We start from the raw sequence: 21,838 nt of genomic DNA on the forward strand, positions 1-21,838 counted from the left end.
ATCAATAAAACATGCACATGTGCTGTTCTGTGTGAAATGTCTCATCTTGGACCCCATGTGTGTCATGATGAGAATGGAGGAAGCTTGGAAGAGACTACGTGGACACAGCACTGTCAGGGAGGTTCCTCCCTTGTCTGGTACTCCTAGGTTTGGTGAAGGTCTAGGGTGTACTTCCCCTGTTGTACCTAGTCTTGTTGCTGGAGTCCTGTTCCATTTGTTTAGATGCCTCACTTTCAATGTAGGAGAACAACTAACCACGTTAGTAGAATTTGAAAGAGGCATCGCAGGGTAGTTTGTGCTATCAGATACTGTGGTAAAGTCTAATTGCAGGGCCTCTTGTGCTGGTTAACTATTGCTGTATGTTGCTGAAAATAGTTCCTTCTGCTGTCCTAGTTAAAAACAAGCACTATTTGAGATGACTGTGAACTGCGTCCTGGAATAACAGTGATGGCTCTATTTGTGGGTTGAGGCTGGAACTGACTGACACTGTGAACACAACAGTGAACAGTGCTGATTTAGGCTTCTGACCAGAACACATGGGTGATGGCAAGACTCATGATTTATTCATTTACACTTGAAATTGATTCCAAAGGGCACAACCTTCACATAAAAATTCACAACAGTTGAAGTGTCAGGTTTTTTTTTTTTTTTTTTTTTTCCATTCTGCAAAACCTGGCGCCTTGGCTGTTGAATAAAAGACCCTGAGTGTTGCTTATAGTAAAAGGTCTAAAGGTACATGGGTACATGTTAAGGTGCTTTCTGGGTAGTGGGGGAATTTTAAAACTTCCAATATTTATGGATGCAAGGCAACTGAAGATGTTAAGAATTATAATTAGGTGCTAAGTCTTCCTCAAGCATTTTAAATGGATCTGTGCTTCCTGCAGGGCCTCTCAGTGTTGCTGCTGTGGCACTTTTCTCTTCACTTCACATCTTACTCTTCTAACTACCTTGGCAGTACAATGAATATGAACTGTACTGCTGAACTCCTGAATAACCAGTATTTGCTCTAATCCTGAAATCATTTGGAGGGCAAAGGGAGAGGAGGGGAAGGGGCAGGAATGGAAGCCAGCTGGCAAGTTGACTAGGCCAACATTGCTGCTGACATGATAGAGTCTGTGTTGACATCTTGTAAATGAGGGAATTGTCTCCAAGTGCTTTGTGCTGAGAGCTTCTTTGGGGGATTTGTACACATAGGGACAAGCCACAGGAATATAGGCCCTGGAGCAAAAGCATCAAGTGGGGAATGAGTCTTGAAGAGCAACATTTTCCAAAGTGGGCTGAGAATAACAGTTATTTGCAAAGCATTTTCAAAATAGATTCATTTACCCCTAAGATTTTAAGTTCGGAGATCTGGGACAGTGACCAGAATTGTTGTATTTTTACCAGCATCAACTGACTCTTATAGTTTACGTGAGACATCATCCTTGCCTTCCATTTCAGCCTCAGCCTTTTAACAGAGGCCATCCGGCTTCCCTGAGGTCAGAGTATCTGAGGGATGTTACATCTGTCTCTTTCTTCCTCTCTTTATCATGGTCCATAACCCCTTTTTTAAAAATCTTAAGCATAGTTGGGTGTAGGTAACTGTTTAAGGGACTCATCGTGAGACACAAAAGGACTAGAGGGGATAGGAAGGACAGATTCAGACAGAAACACAGAGCCAGTGGCTTCCTTCCTTCCTTACTGAACAAGAAGAAGATAAGGGTGAGGAAGTATGTTGACTACCTTCCTCACTGCTGTGATACAAACCCTGAACAACAACAACAACAAAAAGCATCTTAAGGGAGAAAACATTTACTTTTGGCTCATTGTTTGAGGGGATAGTCCATCATGGCGAGAAAGGCATGGCAGGAATGGCTCACAACTGTAGCAGATAGGAGCTTGCACTCATCTGAGCTGCAGGAAATAGAAAAGGCAGAAAGCAGAGCCTTAAGGTTTTCTCACAACATCCCAATTCCTCCAGGCCCCACCTACTGAGGGTTCAAGGCATGGACCTGTCGGGGATGTTTTTTATCTACACCACCACGTTGTGCTTCTGGCCATAAGTTCACAGCCATCTTATAACACAACAGTTCCAACCATGTTGAGAAGTTTGTGGTCTTCTAGGAGACTCAAGAAAATTCTTATATGTAGGCCTCTGTTGAGTAAAACAATAATGTTATATACTTCCAATATACAGTGACTTCCAATGTCACTGAGTAAACATTCCCATTCCAAAGGAAGGAACAGGAAGAAAAGGAAAGATCGAACCAAAGCAAAGCTCAAACTCAGCAGGACAAACACTAAATCCTGTAGCTCCATGTCCAGTATCTGGGGCTCATGAGGCATCATCTGGACTCTAACAGGTTAGGTATCTCTGCCCTTCCAGGTCTGTTGCCTGTGTCAATGATGGCTTCTTTTCACTTAACACCAGCAGCTTACCCCAGTAAATGTCCCACATTTCTGACATCTCCAATATCCCAGAGTCTCTTGTGACTTAGGCTCTACATTCACAACTTCATGTACAGCCTGTTCAGGAGCTACATCACTGGAAACTGAACCTGCTTCACATTGCCTAACATAGTGGCTTTTCTGGAACCTTTCTAGAACCCCTTCACTCTTGTATCCTTCATGCCTGTGAAGCCAGGGCCACCTGAATGTAACAAAGTTTGCTTTTGGTTCAAGATACAGCCTGGTCCTCTGGACAATGGCAGCAGGAACCTCTCCATTCTTCACAGCTGAACCTGTGAAGGCTTTGCTAAGTTGACCCACTATAGCTCTCAGGTGCCCTAGATTGTCTCCTCAGACACTCTCCAGGCACTCCATTTTTGGGTGAATTTTTGTTTTCACAATTTAGAGTCTTTGATGTAGAGGGAGTCTTATCACTGAGGTGCTGGTCCCTTTGTCCTGATGACAAGTGTGGGAAGCCTCTTTAACAGCACCCATCTCTTTAGAGATTATACTCCCTTTACCTAAACCAATTTTGTCTGTCCTGTCCCAAACATTCTGATCTCCGGCTCTCACCAGAATCACTCTTTAAGCTCTGCTTATATCATTCCAGGTGTGTGTGTGTGTGTGTGTGTGTGTGTGTGTGTGTGTGTTAGGTGATCCTTTAGCCCACAGCGACAAACACTTCCACATTCCTTTTGCAAACCAATGGCAAAGCTGAGTGATCAGATTTATCACAACAATGGACCCACTTCTTGGTATTAATTTTCTGGATTAGTCTAAGATATGTCTTAAAGAGACCGTTTGAAGGAGGATTTTTTTTTTTTATCATGGTTTGAATATGTGTAGTCCATCAAGGCAGACAAGGCATGGCAGCAAGAGCAGCTATGACTGTGAGGGAAGGAGCTGGCTCACATCTGGAAAGATGAGGAAACAGAGCAAGGGTGGGAAGGCTGGGCTATATACTTCAAGTCCCACCCTTTCCTTGCTGCAGTATCTGACTTCCTCTAGTTAGTCTCCACATCCACAATGTCCCAAATGCTGCCAACTGAGAACAAATGTCCAATCCCATGGGCCAATGAGGGGATGTTTCCTATTCACACTATCACATGGAAATGTCATGAAAATGTCAAATCTACAAACAAACATTCTGTTCTTCTTTCTGTGTTGAGAATGTAAGGGAAAGAAAGGGCACATTAAGCTGGAGATTAGATTGAGAAACAAAATCACATGACCTAAGGGGACAAGAGAGACTTCAGAGTCAGTGTTGCAAAGCTCTTTACAATGTAGGACAACTATGTACTTTCTGCCTGTAAAAAAGCAAGGATGCATCAGAACATTGCCAGGCAATGCTGAATACTAAGCCTCACTGTATTATCTGAAAAGGGTTATCCTGTTTACACTTTACTATGGGACATTGTTGGCCATTTTTCTTAAGGTTATTGAGAGGCGACTATGAGTATCTACGTCTTTCTTTAACTCTTCTGACATCTTCACAAGATTGACACAGATGTATATTCTAAGAAGTGGCAAAGAAGTTTTATAGGCTGTCCTGTTCTGATATGAAATTAGATTTGATCCAGCCAGTGGCTTAATACTCAGTTGTCAGCTTATGAGCACTGAGTGGTACTGAGCAAGACGATTGTTTCCAGACTGGCATCTACTCATTTATCCACCTATGTAAGTGAATTCCACAGATCAGCATGATCTAAGTACCTGTGACTAGCAGTGGATTGTATTTGCCGACTTCTTCCCCCCCCCCCCCAGGGGTTTAGAGAAAAACAGACCAGAGATAAACAAGGTAGCTGTAGATAGTGGTGTGGATAGTGGATGATGTGGATAGCTGTAGATAATGATGCAGTATATAAAGGAAAGGGGTCGATTAGAGGATTGGGAAACTCCTCTCTTGAGCAGTGTGCAGAAGGCCCAGCAGGGTCTGCACAGGAGGAGTGCAACCAGGCTTTTGGCTACTTTATTGATGTAGGGAGGTCTTTTTCCGACCTCCCTATACCACACCTATCTCTTCCAACCCCTCAACACTAGGTAGGAGAGAAAGGATAGAGGGGGAGGGGCATAGACCTCTTTAAACTACTCCCTGCTGATTAGGGGTGACAAGTTCCTTGGGGAAAGCCCAATCTTCATCACCAGGGTTTCTCCAACCAGCAACCAGCAATCACATAATATTTCTATGTTAAAAAAAACAAAAAATTTCTCGCTTCAGAGGAGATTGGACTAGAGAGTAGGCTGACCTTAGAGCACACTGGCCCTTGCTGTTCTTAGCACAGACTTCAGATGTATTCCAAGTTCACTGAGCTATGTGCTGTTCTAGATAAGGTTGTATATCAAAGTCTCATATGTATTGTATTGAGAAAGAGGGTTGTTACTAATGGTGTCAGCCAACTCCTTCCCTTTATGGACAAAGCCTGAAGAAGAACAAATACTCTCCTTTCCCTCACATTATTAGGACTCTTTTGAGACTCATGTGGCCACTGTTGTAAAATATCTCCCCTGGAGAGTGAGTGGGGAGAGCCTGTCTCCAGTAGGAATCTAGGCAGGGTACCCAGAAGAGCAGCTGGCATTAGGGGAGTGGGGAGAGAGGAGCTCATCCTAAAGCTGGACCCCAGGGGGAACAGACAGCTAGCTTGAGAGACAGACACTGAAGCAGGAAGCTTCTGGCGAGCCAGTGGAAGTGAGCGGGACCTCAGAGAGCGGTTTTCTGTGTCTTCTGGGAAAACTGAGCCGTGAGGAGACCAGATAATGTTTTCCATTTTAGCCACAAATTACATTGTTTTTTTGTCCTGGGCTTTGGGCATGCCTGTGGACTTAGGTACTGTGCCACGTGTCTGCCTCTAGTCCCTTTTCCAAAGAGTCCCCCAAGAAACTGAGACACTGTCCTTAAGAGCTTCTGCCTCTAGAAGGCTGTTGGGTTCAGTTTGGGGGGAATCTATAAAGAAAAGGGGCAAGACCTGCACTGACCCCTAATGAGGTAATCTGGGCTTAGACTGAGGGGACTAAGGGCAATGAAATGATCCAGGTGATGAAATGATGTTATGCAAGAACTCAAGGGACAACCTTGCTTCTGTGGTGTAAGAATTAAGGACCACAGTGAACTTGGGTTTCCTTGTTACAATGACAAGGAATCATGCCCTATTAAGATCTGGGTCTCAACTGGGTGAAATTACAAGGGGAAGATGGAGAAAGCAAGAGAGAGCAAGAAGAGGAAACAGGTAGAGAGAGAGAGGAAGGGAGAGATGGGAGGAGGAGAAGATGAGGTGGGGGCAAGACAGGATGGTTGGAGAAAGGCGTTCTGAGATGACAAGGTTTGAATTCTATGTGCCAGACATAGAGGCCATTTCCCTGCATTTCAGCATCACAGCATCTTGTATTATTGACAGCTATTTTCAGTAAGTTTTTTATGTACCTAAAATCTCAGTCAATAAGTATATAAGCCAGGAACTGATTTCAGATAGAAGGCTGTGGACTAGATTTTATTGGAGTGTACGCGGGCTGCCATGGTCTTGTCAACCAGGCTGATGAAGTTCCCAGCTCTATCAAAGAAAGAGAAAAGGAGAATGAAAAGAAAGGGATAAAGAGAACAACACTTTTTTTTCATCAAATAAACATTATGGTCACTTTTCACATTACTGGCCCCAGCCCTGATCCTCATCCGCACTTTCTTCTTTGCTTCTCTCTTTGTGGAGAGCTGGGATAAACTGAACCCAAGAGTTCACAGACTAACTCTCAACAGTCTGTGACTCTTCTTGTCTCAGTGAGAGCAACCTGAACCCTTCTCTGCCTTCTGAAATGGACATCCTGTCTGTGGTAGAACTGTGGCAGCTGGCTTGGTTATTCATTTCTCCCCGAGATTACACCGAGGTGCCCCACATATGCAGAGTCATTCATACACTGAATAGAAAGCTCCTTAACCCCGAAACCTTTGGCCGAATAGTATTGGGATGTCCCCCTTTACCTCTTTCCAAGGCCTAGGAGCTGATGCATTTTTCTGGATTTTTATCTAAGACAGGGTCTCAAGTACCCACAAGGAAAAAAAAGTATTTTGTGTTTCTCTACACTGTCCCTTTATTCCCAGTGTTTCATCTTGTTTCAATGCACTGTAAGTCTCCCATGTATTCAGTTCTTCTTCAACCAGCTGTGTGAAATAATGGAGAGTTAGTTATATGATCATCTGGCACAAGGACATAAGGAGAGGCACCTGGTCAGCTTTGGAAATGTTGATGAGAAATGAGAACAAACTCTTTCTTGGACATAAATACTTGTGCTTAGTCATCCCCCTCTCTAAGTCCCTCTGCAATCTTAGTCTTCCATGAGGCTTCCTATCTGGGACCAGCTCCTACTGGTCATGCAATTTAACTAACATGGTTTTCCAAAGTCACTGCCATGTCATTTCACTCAGAAAATCCATACAAGTCCTAACCCTCCCATTCCTGATTCCACATGGTATGTTTTTGACTATAGAAAGCTAATGAGTCACTTCCAGACTTACAGAAGGCTCCATCAACTGGAGTGATAAGAATCCCTAAAACAGGGAAAACAAGGTGCCCTTGAAGCAAGAGCAAGGAACTGTTGATCTTATTCCCGTTTAGTACAGGAGAGAGGGGAGAGTGAGCTTCAGGCTTGGGGAGGCGGGAGTAAAATGAGCGCTGTGCAGACATAGGGGCCTGAATTTACATCACCGGAATCCATGTAAAAGCTGTGTAGAGTGATGAGTGTTTATAATCCCACTGATGGGGGAGAAGAGGCAAGTACATCCCAGGGACCTGCTAGTGGGCTCAAGGTTCTGTGAGAGAGGAGAGCCTGTCTCAAAAGTCAGATGGAAAGAAATAGAGAGAAAAAAAATAAATGCCCAACATTGGCATGGGCATGTACAAGCAAATGCAACACATACTCATCTTCCTCATGCAGACACATGCATAGGTACAAAGAATAGCAGTCAAGGGGAAGGAAAGTTGGAATCTTAGACTATAAAGGGAGAAGGTAACGTTCTTCACTTCAGTGTGTCTTGGGGAATAGCTAGTAGTGGAAAGGGCTCAGACATGGGGATCAGATTGGAAATGACTGATATGGTATGGAAGAAAACTGAGAAGTGTGGCCAGGAAGCAATGAGGACACAGTCAGTGCTAGCAGTCCGTTGCAGCGGTGCTCAGTATCCCTTATCTACTTCCACTGCTGTGAGCCAATGTCACACCCTATAACATGGAGCAGTTGGAAGAGGAGACCCAGAAGCACAGGTGTGGTTCTGTGTATAGCTGAAGCAACAGGCCTAAGATCTGTGAGCCACAGATCAGACAGTAACCACAAAACTAGTGATTATTTGGAGAGAGCAGAGTGGTTGAAGGGTTGGTAATAAAAGCATAAGAATGGAGGATGAGTAGGAACTGAAGAGTTTTTGTTGCGGCTGTTTGTTTGTTGAAATTTTGGAGGCAGAATTCTTTTAGTGGATGACCTTGAACTCACTATACAGCCAAAGGTGACTCTGACTTCTTGATCTTCCTCCTTCTGCTTCCCAATGCTGAGATGCAGGTGTGTACCACTAGGCCTGATGGAACTGGCAAGCTCTGGACAGCATTACTTATACAGAGGAGATGCTGGTCCAAAACACTAGCCGGTAGAAAATAAAGTTGACAGTAAGAACATTAAAGATGCCAGAGCTTTGCATAGGGAGTGACACTTAAAAAAATGTTTCTTAGTCTGAGTTGCTTGTGAGTGGCAGGATTGAGGCAGGAAAGGAAGATGGCAGTCCAGTTGATAACTACAGTTAGGGATGTGAGAATGAATGGTAGGCACTTGGAATGAGAGGATTTTATAGAGAGAAGATGTGGCTTAAAGATAGAAGACAGAGGGCACCTCGGCCCCTCTCTTCTAACAACATGGAAGTGAATGCACAGAGTGTTGCTTTTAATTCTAACCACAATCAGAATAAATTCTGTGTGGCGTTAAATCCGAATTATGGTTTAAAGGCCTCTAAACATTATTTAGAGTTAAAAATACAGAAGCAACCCTTCATTATGAAAGAATCAGCCAGCAGCAGCCTTCCAAAGAGCTGAGCAAAAAGATTGGGGCCTGTTGTAGGCCAAAGGCTCAGGAAACTGGCTCTCCATGGGGACATTGCTTCTTTCCTTGAACTACTGGCTGCTCTGAGAAAGCAAGAAACTGACTATTTCATAAAATCTCTGCCAGCACGGCATTAGATCACAGATTAGCTGCTGCTCGCAAGTAGCATTCTGTTCTGACCTCTGCTTCTCTGCTTGGTAGCCAGACATGCACCATGCTCCGGCACTTGACCTTTTCCTTTTCCTAAGATACTGATTCTGTCTATACCCTACCTCTTAGTACCCTGACCCCATCTGATGGTCATGAAAACTATGATGTCTCAGTGCTTCAGAACAAGAAGTGCTGGGTTTTTTTTTTTTGTTGTTGTTGTTGTTTGTTTGTTTTTCCCCCTCAACTTGGCACAAGTTGATGGCAAGAAGATGGCACTTCAATGGCACTTCAATTGAGAAAAATGCCTCCATCAGATTAGCCTATGGGCAAATATGTGAAGATATTTCTTGATTAATGATTGATGTGAGAAAACCCAGCCCACTGCCACAGTTCCTGCCCTAACTTCCCTTCATGATGGACGATGGGCTGTGAGCTGACATAGGCCCTTTACTCCCTCACAGTCAGGGCTTCTTATGAATTAAAAAAAAAAAAAAGTTAGTTCTTTGTGTCTCCAGTCCTTCGCACTAGTGCGCTCTGATATGCAGTCATCATCCTGAGTAGAGGAGACACAACTCCCAAGTTGTCAACACAGAACTTGCTATTCTCCAAGGGCTGCCACATCCACCATATTCTCCTTGAGTGCTCAGTAGGACAGATTTTCCACTTACTTCCTTCTAGACGAAACTATACTATTGTTTATACTGGACATGAGCAGCTCCCGAAGTTGCTTAACTAATACAGAGGTGGACACAGGGAGGAGAGCTAAGTATTGAGTTTTTAAATCTATTGCATCTTCTCCCTCTTTTTAATACTGTCCCCAAATACTTTCAGGAACACAGGCTCAATATATGATTATTTTAACAAAGACAATCTATTCCCATACCAAACCCTCTTGTTCGTAGCGTGCAGGTGAGGAGGCAGACAAGCCCAGATGTTGCTGCTGCCTGCTCTCTGTCCTTTGTCGGCATCCTGGATGAAAGAGAAGGGAAGAAGCCAACATATTGTTTTCTTTGAAGGCCAAAGCCAATTCTAAGCTGAGCATGAGGCTTCGTGATAGCTTGACATTTATCATCTTCATTTTTTTGTGTTTTATTGTTTTTTAAGAGTTTGGAGAGAGATTGGCCTCTCTACCTATAGGCCTTCTCTAAGACACTCAATAGATTAAAAGTGTATACTAAAAGCTTACTTGTGTTTATAGATATTGGTTCCTCAAAGATGGAAATATAATTCTATACCTTCAAAGATGGAGATGGGCACCTCCATCTAAAGAGCAAAGTACAGAAATGGGGGTGGGGTGAGGAGGAAACTTTCAAATAGAGAAATTTAACATACCCCAGGAAATCCCACCAAGAAATCAGGGTTATCAGCATGAGTAAAATGGCATATCACTGTCTAAACCCTTGGGAAGATGTGGCAAAATGTTCTTTGACCTCTTGTCATCCACCCTCAAATATAACTTTGACAAGTTTAAAACACGATCATGTTATGAGTCCTTCCACAAAGCACTTGCCCAGCATGTCTCAAAGCTGACAAAGCCACTGATGGTGAGCAAGGTCTGGGAGGCTTTTACACCTAAAGCACCTCAGTGGAAAGAATGGCCAAATAGGATTTGGTACCTTAGCTCCAACCCTGGACCTAAGGAGGCAGGCAATACAAATGGGTGTAAACTTTTAGTTCATAATATTGTGTGATATTGGTTTATGAGTTGTGAAAAACATACTGAACTTACATGAGAATCGGAATCAAGATATATAGAATTCTCTGTGTTGTCTTTGTCTTTTTATAAGTTATGAAAGAGGAAGGAAGGAAGGAAGAAAGAAAGGAAAGAAAACACCTCTTTAAAGAAAATTTATTTAAAAAAAGAACAGAGCTATCACACGCTATTGATGGAGGTGCACTGAGCTCTTTAGAGTACAGCTTGGTGGCTTCTTATAAAGTCACACATAGACTTACAGGATGAAGCAAGTTCATTACTTCTATACTTGCCCAAGTGACACGAAATTTTCTTTTTGTATCCGAACGGGTATACAAATTTTGGAAGGACTTCATTCCTAATTGTTACAAGCTGGAAACAATCCAAACATTCCCTGGGGCAATGAATGGGTGAATGGACTGAAGTCCATCCATATGATGAAACCTTCAGCCATCCCTCAGTGAAAGCAGCAAACTACTGAGCAATGCAACAGCCTGGATAAATCTTTGATGAGCTGTGCCGAGTTAAAGATGCCAGACCCAAGAAGAGTGGCACAGCAAGGTATACACAGTGACATCCCAAAGGACCCAAAACTAGAGGGACATTAAACAGACTTTGCTAGTTCTGGGGACTGGAGACAGAGATCAAAGACGAAGGAGGGAAATGTTGAAAAGTGATAAAAATAATTTTCTATTTTTGATGTGTATTGGTATTGTAGATACATGACTGCATGGAGTCATCAGAATATGCAGAACTGCATTCTAAAAAAGATGACTTTTACCATGAATTTCGTTTTATATTTTTTATTATATTTTATTTTATCATGTTTTAGTATATTAATTTTAACATTAAGAAAATAAGAACAGGTGCCAATTTTTCAAAGTCCCTTTCCTCCAAGGGGTTTATTGAAATACTATTCTCACCTATTACTTTCTAAGCGGTTTTATCTCCAAATACCCAGTTTGCTGGAGGGGGACCTGTGAGGTCCTATGTGGGTGTTATTTGTCCTACTTGTTGGACAGAGACCTGTAGGTGGGAGCAGTTGTCCAGGGACACAAACACAGGCAGCAGAGACAAAGAAGAAAGAGCAGGCGGCAGCTAGGCTGGCTGAACAATGGCGACATTAGCTGAGTGCCCCATAATCACCTGCTTTTGATGTAATCAAAGCTAATTAGAGCTCACCTTTGTTTGCACCATACAGTCTCTAAAGCTCTGTCACGTGCATTCACTCACAGGGCCCACACAGTACCTTTCACATCACCACATTTCAGGCAGAGAGGGGTACGGTACTCCTGCAGTTCTCTTTGGTGGGCTTTATTTAAAAGGCACGCTAATTCAGTGTGATGCCTATAATTGTTTTACAAGTAAGGGATTTGAGTATGTTACAGCAGAGAAACTGCTGTGGGGCTGTGGAGATGGCTGTCTGTCCTCTTGCTCTAGAAGTATGGGGACCCGAGTTCCATCCCAGAACCCATTAATTTTTTTTTTTAATTTATGTATTCACTTTACATCCCTATCATAGCCCTCTCCCTCTTCTGATGGTCACCATCTAGAATTTAGTTTGTTCTCATGGTGTGACAATAAGCCCATTAGAGCAGGGGTTTAGGACCAGATTCTCTGGCTACTATGAAAACCTGAGTGTGTGTGTGTGTGTGTGTGTGTGTGTGTGTGTGTGTGTGTGTAATATATCATACCCAAGTGAAAGTACTAAGAACTAAATGACCTCAGTCCTAACATGAGTCCAGCATCATCCACCAAGTCAGCTCAACCCTACACTTGCTCCAAATACACAAGGCAAATCCTTTCTTTCCCGACAGTCCCCATAGCTCACTCCCTAGTTAGTCCTCACCCCTGAGCTGATGGGTGATTCTTCACTGTTTGTGAGTGGGTGGGTGTCATCTGTTTCTCTGGGTTGTGAACTCCAGAAGATTGATCCTAGGGGCCTTCTTCAGTCTATTCAGTGTGCCTGCCACTGATGTGGGCACACAAAAGATGCTGGAAAGAAGCGTTAGGCCCAGAAGGTGCTCAGCTTACAATACAAGTTTTCAGAGGCTAGATGGCACTGTTGCTAGAGCCAAATCAGGTTTGTTCTGCAAGGCTAGCAAGGGAAGGGAGAGGAAAGGAAGCAGGGGCTTGGGGGCCTGCTGAGCTAAGTTTGATTCCGACTTGTTGCTTACAGTGATGAATGGCTCCCTGCTGGCTCGCACTGTGTTCTCTCCCATTCTCTCTGCACGTCACAGACATGGCTTCAGACAGTCTTCAGGGTCTTTTGTGGACGTCAGACTTGCTGTCTCAATTGGAAGCATCTTCAGGGCTATGAGACAGGGCCTCTCTTTGTACCCAAGCTGGCCTGTCAGTCACGGTTCTCTTGCCTCAGCATCCTGAGTCCTGGGATCTCAGGTGTTTGCTACCGATCAAAATTAAGAGGGCTACTGTTGATGTTAAGAGTAGGAAGATACCAGTTACTACAGAATTATCCATAAAGCAACAAAAGTTGATGTGCAAATTTATATAAAACGGGGGTGAATGAATATGTGTTCTGATTGTTTTTACTCTCCTGTTTCACCCCAGGATGATGAAGATAAACTGACTTGGAAAGACCGTTTCCCAGGATACTTGATGAACTTCGCCTCCATCTTGTTCATGGTAATTTCTTTGAGGGATCACCTGCCTGGGGCTGCATGCATGTTGATCCTGTTGTGAGTGTGTGTGTGTGTACTGTGGGCATTTTTTCCTTTTGCTGTAGAATAAAAGGTGAGGCCACAGTACGGAATGGTGGAGCAAGAACTTTCCGATTCTGAGGCCACTGACTGTATATGGCTGAAACTGAATGTCCTGGGTGTTGGATATGCTCTTGGCCCAGCCAAGAACTTGAAGAAGTAATATAGAGGAGCTGGTTGCATAGTCAGTGGTAGCCCTTGGGGGATCGAGAGTGGCTTTGTCTCTGGAAGCCACAGAAGAGGGCCAGCTAGGCTCAAAGTCTTTAGCATCTCGGTTGACACTGCATTTTTTTCCCCTTTATTTTCCTATGATTGTGAGAACTTTTTATTTGTTTGTTTGTTTATTTTGAGACTTAATGATGTTGGCATTGGAGGGAAGAGCCTGAGCTTGATGGATGGTGGAGTCAGATTAGCAACTTAAGCCAGAAGACCTCAGAGAAAACCATCAGAGGACCACTAACATCAGGCCCTCTTCACTGTGAGGCTCTGCTCCGTGTAGCTAAGAAGACTGTGGGCCTAACAGCTCAGTGTTTGTGAGCAGGACAGTATATGCATGGTAGAGATGAAGGGGATTATTTGATTTTTAAAAACTGCTCGAATCATTATGATTTTCTGAGCCCACTGGCAGGAATTAATCCTGGCCTGGCTTGAGCTTATAATCTTTATATTATATTGGCATCATAATTAATGGGAACAGGAAACATGTAGCCTCGGAAGTTTAAAATGTGCCAGGCCTAGTGCCACGTTTCTGTAATGCCAGCATTCTAGAGGTAGAGGCAGGGGGATTTCAAATTTGAGGCCAGCCTGGCCTATGTAGTGAGACCCTGTCCAAAACATAAATGGTCTTAGCTTAGACATCATCAAACTCAAGTCCTCATCCTATAGAGGAAGGGAAGAGTTGTCAAAGCTTAGCAGTCTAAATTTGTTTTCCTCTTGCTGCCAAACAAGCCCAAGGCACGGAAGGTTATTCAAGAGTGCAGGTTGCTGTGGTGTGTTCAAGTGTGATGCTAGAAAGCTTAATCGATATAGTGCTTCAGAGGATCCCACAAGGTGCATATCACTATTGGGAAGTTTATTCTTCACCCAAGAAGTATTTAATGAGTGCAGCTGTGCGCTTATCACTATTCTTAGGAAGTAGACAAAACAGAGAATAAAGGAAAGTAATAAGAATAAATGTTTAGAGACAAGGCAAGAGTGGAGATGCACACCCATACCCCTGGTACTTGGGAGGCTGTAATAGGAGGATTTTGAGTTCAAGACCATCCTGGACTGAAAATAAGGTGTTTTAAAACACAGTACATGTGCTAAGTCAATAAATAATAAAATCACCTTCCACCTTTGGTAGTGGTAGGTTAGGACTGTAGTATCCACTTTGCTGAATTTAGTAGAAAATGCTGAATCATTATATTCTCTAGTTTTGTTAAAGGCTGCCAGGATAGTATTAACACTGGTCTAACATCTAGACGAAATGTAGGAACAACAGAGCAGATGTCTCTGCGAGGATGCTACTTTCACTTTAAGGACATTTTTCCCCTTTGAGGCAAGGCCTTGGCTTGGGTGGTTTCATGGGAAGCAGGAAGGGTGAAAACAAGGCCTGTGGCAAGCTCAAAATTGGGGAGCGTACATTCATGCATTCATAAAAACTGTAACTCACCAAAAGTTGGTCTCAAAATATATAATTACAAACTCAAGAAAAAAAAAGATAACTCAATAAAAACTTAACAAACTGCCTCCATAGGCATTTCACAAATGAGAACTCCAATGGCCAATAAGTCTCCCAAAGAGGACCCATCTATCTCATTAGTATTCATGGAAATTCTGATTTAAACCATGGTGAAACATCATAGGCACCCAACAGACAACTTGCCATTAAGAAGTCTGTCGATAACAAGTGTTAGGAAAGACCTAGATCAAAAGAAATGTGTAAGGTGCTGGTGGGAGTTCATTTAAGAAATTATTTAAAGATGCCTCTACATACATTCTGGCATTGCTTAGTAAAACTGAGGCTTAAAGCCCAGGGCCCTGAAATTCCATGTCTAGCTGCATGCCCCGGGAAACCTTACGTGCACACACAGCATGTGGACACGGAAAAGCCCATGAAACACTGTTTATATAATAGCCCCAAACTGCTAACAGTCCACATGCCTATCCCCACGAGAATGGATAAATAAACCGAGGTCTATTTACACAGCTAAGGACCACATAGCCGCGAAAATGAACAAGCTGAATCATGAAATGGAGCAACAGGGGTGCCAAAAAAAGAGGCAAGCCTAGATGGTACGGCCTATAGCTTAACAAAGGTAAAGAAGGAAATGGCTTCCCTCCAACTCAGTAACCTGTCAGCACTACTGAAGGAAGAGTCTGGACGAGAGATTGGCAGTTTGATGTGAGGTAGGCAGGATATGCTGGAGCTTGTTTTTACCTCTCTCCCTCTCTCTGTCTCTCTCTCTCTCTCTCTGTGTGATGCAATGTTTAGTAAGTTCCAATAAAGTTTAAAATCACAGATGCATATTAAATAAGTCAAGTAAGGAAGTTCCATTAAAATTTTAGCAAGGATCTGTAACAGGAGAACCAGCCACATTGATATTTTGAAGTGAAAGGGAAGAGTGAGGAAAAGAACCCCAGAATATAGTGGTACCGGGTGGGATGCCTGCTGAGAAAAAGGGCAGCAAACAAGAATGGATAGGATGTGGCTGGGAGATACATCCCGGAAGGCCATAGGGAGCCAGGAGTAGAGCAAGGAATGGGCTCACCCTTTTGGAGATGGGTACTCCCTAGAGGAGGGTTTGCAGAGGAGTCTCGTAGTCTGACATGCACTTCAGAGAGTCTCTAGGCTGCTGTGAGAAATCCTGGTAAGGAAAGCGAGAGTAGGGGAGAGGGAGCGTCAGGCAGGGAGCTGCTGCAGCCATTCAAAAGGGTAGGTGGGGTGTCCTCTGATGCTGGATTCACTCTGAGAGCTTACCAGAAACAATCTGCAAGTGGTGTGGAACTGAGAAAAGTTCCCAAGCATGGTGGTACATGCTGGTAAATCCCACTCTAGTGGGACTGAAGCCAGGATTGGCAGTTTGAGATCCAATGTAGTTTACGTATTTATTGTTTAATTACAAGATCAGCTCCACAAGGGAAGTCGTTTTTTAGTTTGTCAGTTGGTTAGTTACCTTTTATTTTGCTCACAGCTGACTCCATGACCCCTGGCCTTGAGACAGCTGTTAGGACTGAGCAATAAACTAATTAATCAGAAGGATGTCAGAGGTAGCTGTGGCACAGTGACAAAGCTGTTTTTTGCGTGTGTTTACAGAAGCTACTGTAACTTCCTGTGCCCCAGGCTGAGCATTGTCCCACTGGATTAGGAGCCATTGCTTCTGCAGTTCTCCCTTCCTTCTTTCTAGAAAGTTCTTCCTTCTCCATATTCCTTCTCCAAGCTCTTCCCCTAGCAAAATTCTCCAAGCATCAGCAGAGTTTTCTTGTCCTCTCTGCTGCTCTCTGTGAGAGCATACCAGAAGCTCATGACCCAAAGCCTGGGACTCAGATCAGCTGCTTCCCAGTTCACCCTTGTTACATGTGTAGAGTGATTTTCACAACTTCAGTTCAGAATGCAGGTCCTGGAGGGTGGGGACCAGGCAGTCTCTCCTTCCTATCACTTTTATAATCTCTAACTCTGTCGAAGCTTACAGTCTATATTAGATAGTCTTTTCCTCGGGTCTCGGATGGAGTTTCTGACAAGAAAGCAACTTATAGGAAAAAGAGTGCTCCAGTTTCCTTTCTGTTGCTGTGAGAAGTCACCAACAAGAAGCAACTCAGGAGAGGAGAGAGTTTATTTAGCTTATATTTGCAGGCCACAGCAAATATCTTGATGATGGCAGAAACTCAAGCAGGAACTTGAAGGAAAAACGGTGGAGAAATGGTTCTGTTTTGCTCACTCCAGCATATGCTAAGCTAGCTCTCTTACACCATCTCAGAACCACCTGCCTAGGGATGGTGCCTCCCATAGTGGGCTTGGTCATCCTGCTTTAATTAAGAATCAAAGGGAAGGGGAGAGGATCTCCCTTTTCAGTGGACTGGGAGAGGGACACCAGTGGGGAAAAGGGAGGGTGGAATTGGGAGGGGAAGAGAGAGGGAAGTACAGGGGGGATACAAAGTGAATAAACTGTAATTAATAAAAATGAAAATAATTAATAAAAAAAGAATCAAAACAATCTCTCAAAGATATTTCTACAAGGTCAATCTGATCTAGGCAGATTCTCAGCCAAGGCTTTCTTCTAGGTTATACTGACTAGATTAATTAAACTCAACTAGGACAAAGGTAATAATTTTTGTTTGTTTTTGCCTGTTTTAATTTCCTTTTACTTTAAGAAGGGATGTAGTCTGCGGGAGCAGGAAAGGTATGATGGCAGGGATTTATGGTGGCTGGCCACACTGTATCTACAGCCAGGAACAGAGAGAACACAGGAAGTAGAGCCAGGCCAGCGTTCTTCAAGGCCCACCTCCAGTGATTTACTTCCTCCTGCATGACCCCACCTTCCTAAATGTTTCACAACCTTCCAAGTGTTCTAACACTTGAGCCTGTGGGGGACACTTCACATTCACAGCACAGCACATTAAAATACCAAAACCCACAAGGGCTTGGAGAATGTGTCCTTGTGCAGTGTATATAAGTCATTTGTAGCTGAAAATCCACAAATCTTTAGCAAGCTGGCTCCATTTACTGGGCACTGCTATGGGATAGCCTTAGCCATAAACTGGCACCTTTACCCTAGCTGTGAGAGATGGACTCGAAACATGAGTGTCCCAGTGCAGTGCCTTACAGGATAACTTATCAGAGATATTACTGAATGCCTCCAAATTCAACAATTCAACCACAAATGGTCAGAATGACATTGGAGTTAATGGCAAGAGGTCTGAGATCTAATGTCAGAATGGGAATGTGAGCATGGTTCCACATAGCAGGGTCCAGCCATGATCATCATGAAATCTCACATACAGAAGAGATGGTAGTTGTAAGGATTAGCTCAAGTGAAGATGTGCTTTGAACAGTGACACAGAGAAGATACAGTAGGGAAGTGATGTTGGTGATGTCACCATTATCCACTAGCACCTCTGCTTGGCCTTGTACCCTCCAAACTCTGGGCCAATCAGATTTCTGCTGCTTTGGCCTCCGTTTCCTTATGCATAAGACTAAAGGTTATAGGTAGATGATCCCTAAACGCTGTAATTCTTTCATTCCCATTGGATCTGGGAGTCATGGAGGATAACACAGCTCTTGTAGCTAAGAGTAAATAATTTCTTTCTTCCACACCTGCTGTTTTCTTGCAAAACATTCAGGCTGCTGCTCTCCAAGTCTGATCAGCCTGGAAGCTACGGATCTAGAGATGCTTTAGGAAAGCTCAGTGGAGAGACTTAGAGCCTGGTTTCTACCATGGGGTAGAAACTCAATACCAGAATGATCTAAGGTTGCCAAGAATAAGCAGAGGCTAGGGATGGTGTCTGGGGTGATGCTGGAGGAAGACCAAGTGAGAATAGTAGTGTCTCCGGCTTCGACTGGGAACCCTTTCACTCTATGGGTTGTATGTCAGGGTCTAGAGTTCTGTTGAGAGTCTGCATCTTATTCAAGCTTCCAGCTGACGCAGCCTCTAGGGCAAGGGAATACACCATACTCACTCCATTTGCACTTAGCATCCTGGCCTCAGAGAAGCCCAGGAGAGGATCTCTTCTCTGTCTCCCTCCCCCATGATCCCAACACCAAACCAAATGAACACACACACACACACACACACACACACACACACACACACACACATTGGCCTGCTCCTCCATGCCCAGCCTTTGCCACCTCATCAATACTCCGATCACCAGTCGTCACTGTAGAAGTGATTTGAGGTGGGGGTGGGGGAAGGAAGAGAATCTCACACCACATTTTCCAGGCTCTAACTGTCAGGCAGTGACAGTCCCAGAGGACCAGGAAGTGAATCATCTATATTGGTAGAACAGTATGATGTCATGTCCAGGTTTCACACTCAAAAGAGTTGTCTCTCTGTTGTTCTTCAGTCCGGTGTTGCTGCTGCATACACATTACACACACACACACACATCTGCACACATTGAAACACTCTTCCTTGACCATAAAAGGCCTCCGCCCCCCTGCCTTTCTTACACCATGGTCCACAGGACAAATGCTAACATTTATAAAGCATACCAGGCTAGGCAGCCCAGTCCCTCACTAGCACCCCAGGCTTCAGCACATTGGCACCCCAGAGGCCTGCATGGGTCCATATGCTAACACATCTGTAACTCATTCCCTGCCCACTGGAGTGTCATTCCCACTGCCTGCGAAGTGCTGTCCAGACCTCTTTTTCCAGCCCTCTGCAATCCTCTGCACCCCTCCCCTCCTGAATGTCTTCTCCAGCATTCTTTCATATTCCGGGGGAAACTTCCACCTGCCCTTTTTTCACCCCATGTTTTAAACAGCCAGTGCCCTGTCCCTTCTACACTAGACACCAACCAGTACCTGAACAGTCTCATTGGCAGCAATGGTGAAAAAAATGACTTCCCTTTTCTGAAGCCAATTCAGATTTGCTTCAGTGGTGAAGGGCAGGATGGGCCCTGCTCCTGACAGATGCCTCCCTCCTTCTGCCTCTTGCTGAGCCTGGATTAGGAACTCTTGCTCATGGCATCCTGGTACTTCCTGGGAACTCCCCTTCCTTGGCTGGGGTGGGGAAAGGAATAGTAGAGAGGACATGGGAAAGGGCTGGTGCCTTTGGTCCAGGAAAATCCCTTGTTCTTAGGTTCTAGAAGAGGTAATGTGGACCTCAGAGATTTAGGGGCTGGGAGAAAGTGGCAAGAGATTTGCATGCCGAATTTGAATCCATGCCTTCCGTTCCAAGGTGCCTGAAAGAGAACTCAGTGCTTTTTCTCACTTCATCCTGTGCAAACACCACTCACATTAATCTCTTTTTCCTCTTTTGTGCTCACCCTTCTTTCATCTTTCAAGCTGTAACTCATCCCTTCTCAGCTCAGACATCTTCACTGGCTCCCATTTCCTTTAACGGGTGGTCCAACTTGAAGTTCACTTCCTCCACACTGTCCTCTGAACAACCAGATCTGCATGCTGCATTTTCCTCGGCAGCTGTCTTCATTTAGCACTTAATATTCTCACACCTGTTCCTGTGACGTGAAAGGAGAACATCTTATCTCCATAGTAGATAGAATGGAAAAAATCACAGAATGTGTTTTACACTCATAATGTTCAGAATTCTCATCTTTATTTGTGTTGTGTGTTTTAGACTGTTGGGATCTAATAAAAGTTGAGGATGTTCTGCCTTGAACAATGTGTTAATACTCAGAAAGCTACATCTGTGTAGAACTCAGTGCCTTTGTGGGTACTGGGTAACTAGAGCTTAGTAACAGCTGATGTAAGCAAACAGTAGGTGCTCAATAGTTGACTGCTGATGTGCTTTCCTGCTCAGTAACTACCCCCCTCTCCTGTCTTCTCTGAACAGATCACCCTGACATTCTCCATTGTCTTTGGGGTCATTGTGTATCGGATCACGACGGCAGCTGCCCTGTCTTTCAACAAGGCCACGCGCTCCAATGTCCGAGTCACGGTGACTGCCACAGCAGTCATCATCAACCTTGTGGTCATCCTCATCTTGGATGAGATCTATGGTGCTGTGGCCAAGTGGCTCACCAAAATCGGTACCGTGTCTCAAAGCCTCCCTGTCTTGGGCCATCTTGAAGTGGTCAGTCCAAGGTGTGCAGGGCGTTTGATAAGAATGACCCCTAAATGACAGATGGGGTGGAACAGGAGTTTGTGATTTGGGGTTGTAAGAAAGAAGAAGTATGATGGCTTTCGCTGCCTGCCAAGAGGCCTCCCTTAAGCCAGCAGGAATCCTTTTTGTACTGCGTATGCTCTGAAGACCAAAAGCCTGTATTGATTGCCTCATGTGACAGAGAGCTCACTCTCCCCTCTCTTTAATCTATGAGGTCTTTTTTTTTTTTTTTTAAAAACCCAACATAGAAGTAAGGCAGAGTCAACATTTCCTGTTAGAAATTACAGGACTTGAGCCGTCCTCATTTTCCCAGAAGCATGTATAAAGGGAAGAAAGGCTTCTTGATACTTGAGCCCAAGAGGGTCTTATCTATCCTCTCAAACCCGCACATTCCCCAGGCTCTAAGCAGACTTCAAAGAGGCATATCAAACTTCCCAAGCTTTAGGCCAGTGAGGAAAATGTCATGGCCTCCACATTCAGATGTGTCATTTGAGCCGGGACCTGCTGTCGCGTGAGACACATTCAGGCATTCCTGCTCATTAGGTGGGGGAGGGCCAACACAGAGTCCCTTCCATGTTCTGCTTAATCTTGGTGGCCTGGAGGTACCCCCTTTCTCTTTGAATTGGGGGTTCCTTCTCTGTTTTAGGGACTGGGCATCCCAGACTCCCATTAACCTTCTAGGGAAGTTGAGTCTAGCATGATGTTCAATCCAGTGCCTTGGTAGGGTGATAACCAATTCAGCATTCGTTTGAGGCTCTGAGAATTCTGGGAGCATCTCTGTAGGTGTCCCCTGCAGCATGGCCTCTTGCATGAAGTTCACAGAGTGGCACCCACCTTTGTGGTCCCTGCTGGGGTAGGAGTTTACCCTCTGAATAGGAATGACAGCCCTTCTCCCTCAGAGCATCTACCCATGTAGCATTGCTTGTGTTCCTCCATAGGCTCCTTAAGAACATTCAGATGGTGCTGCCACCTTAGCACCTCTGGTAATAATGCTGTACCACATCCTGCGGAAC

General features: G+C 44.2%; 1 protein-coding gene across 1 annotated transcript in view; it reads left to right on the top strand.

Moving 5' to 3' along the window:
* The window catches only part of Ano2 (anoctamin 2), a 336,055-nt gene that overhangs the window by 244,806 nt on the left and 69,411 nt on the right, over nucleotides 1–21,838 (top strand). Inside the window, exons 15-16 of the mRNA XM_055609405.1 lie at nucleotides 12,911–12,985; nucleotides 20,556–20,751. Coding sequence (XP_055465380.1) covers nucleotides 12,911–12,985; nucleotides 20,556–20,751 — 271 coding nt within the window. The remainder of the gene's footprint in view (nucleotides 1–12,910; nucleotides 12,986–20,555; nucleotides 20,752–21,838) is intronic.

Source organism: Psammomys obesus, unplaced genomic scaffold (assembly GCF_907164565.1).
Source record: "Psammomys obesus unplaced genomic scaffold, mPsaObe1.curated_primary_1811, whole genome shotgun sequence".
NCBI classification, from domain to species: domain Eukaryota; kingdom Metazoa; phylum Chordata; class Mammalia; order Rodentia; family Muridae; genus Psammomys; species Psammomys obesus.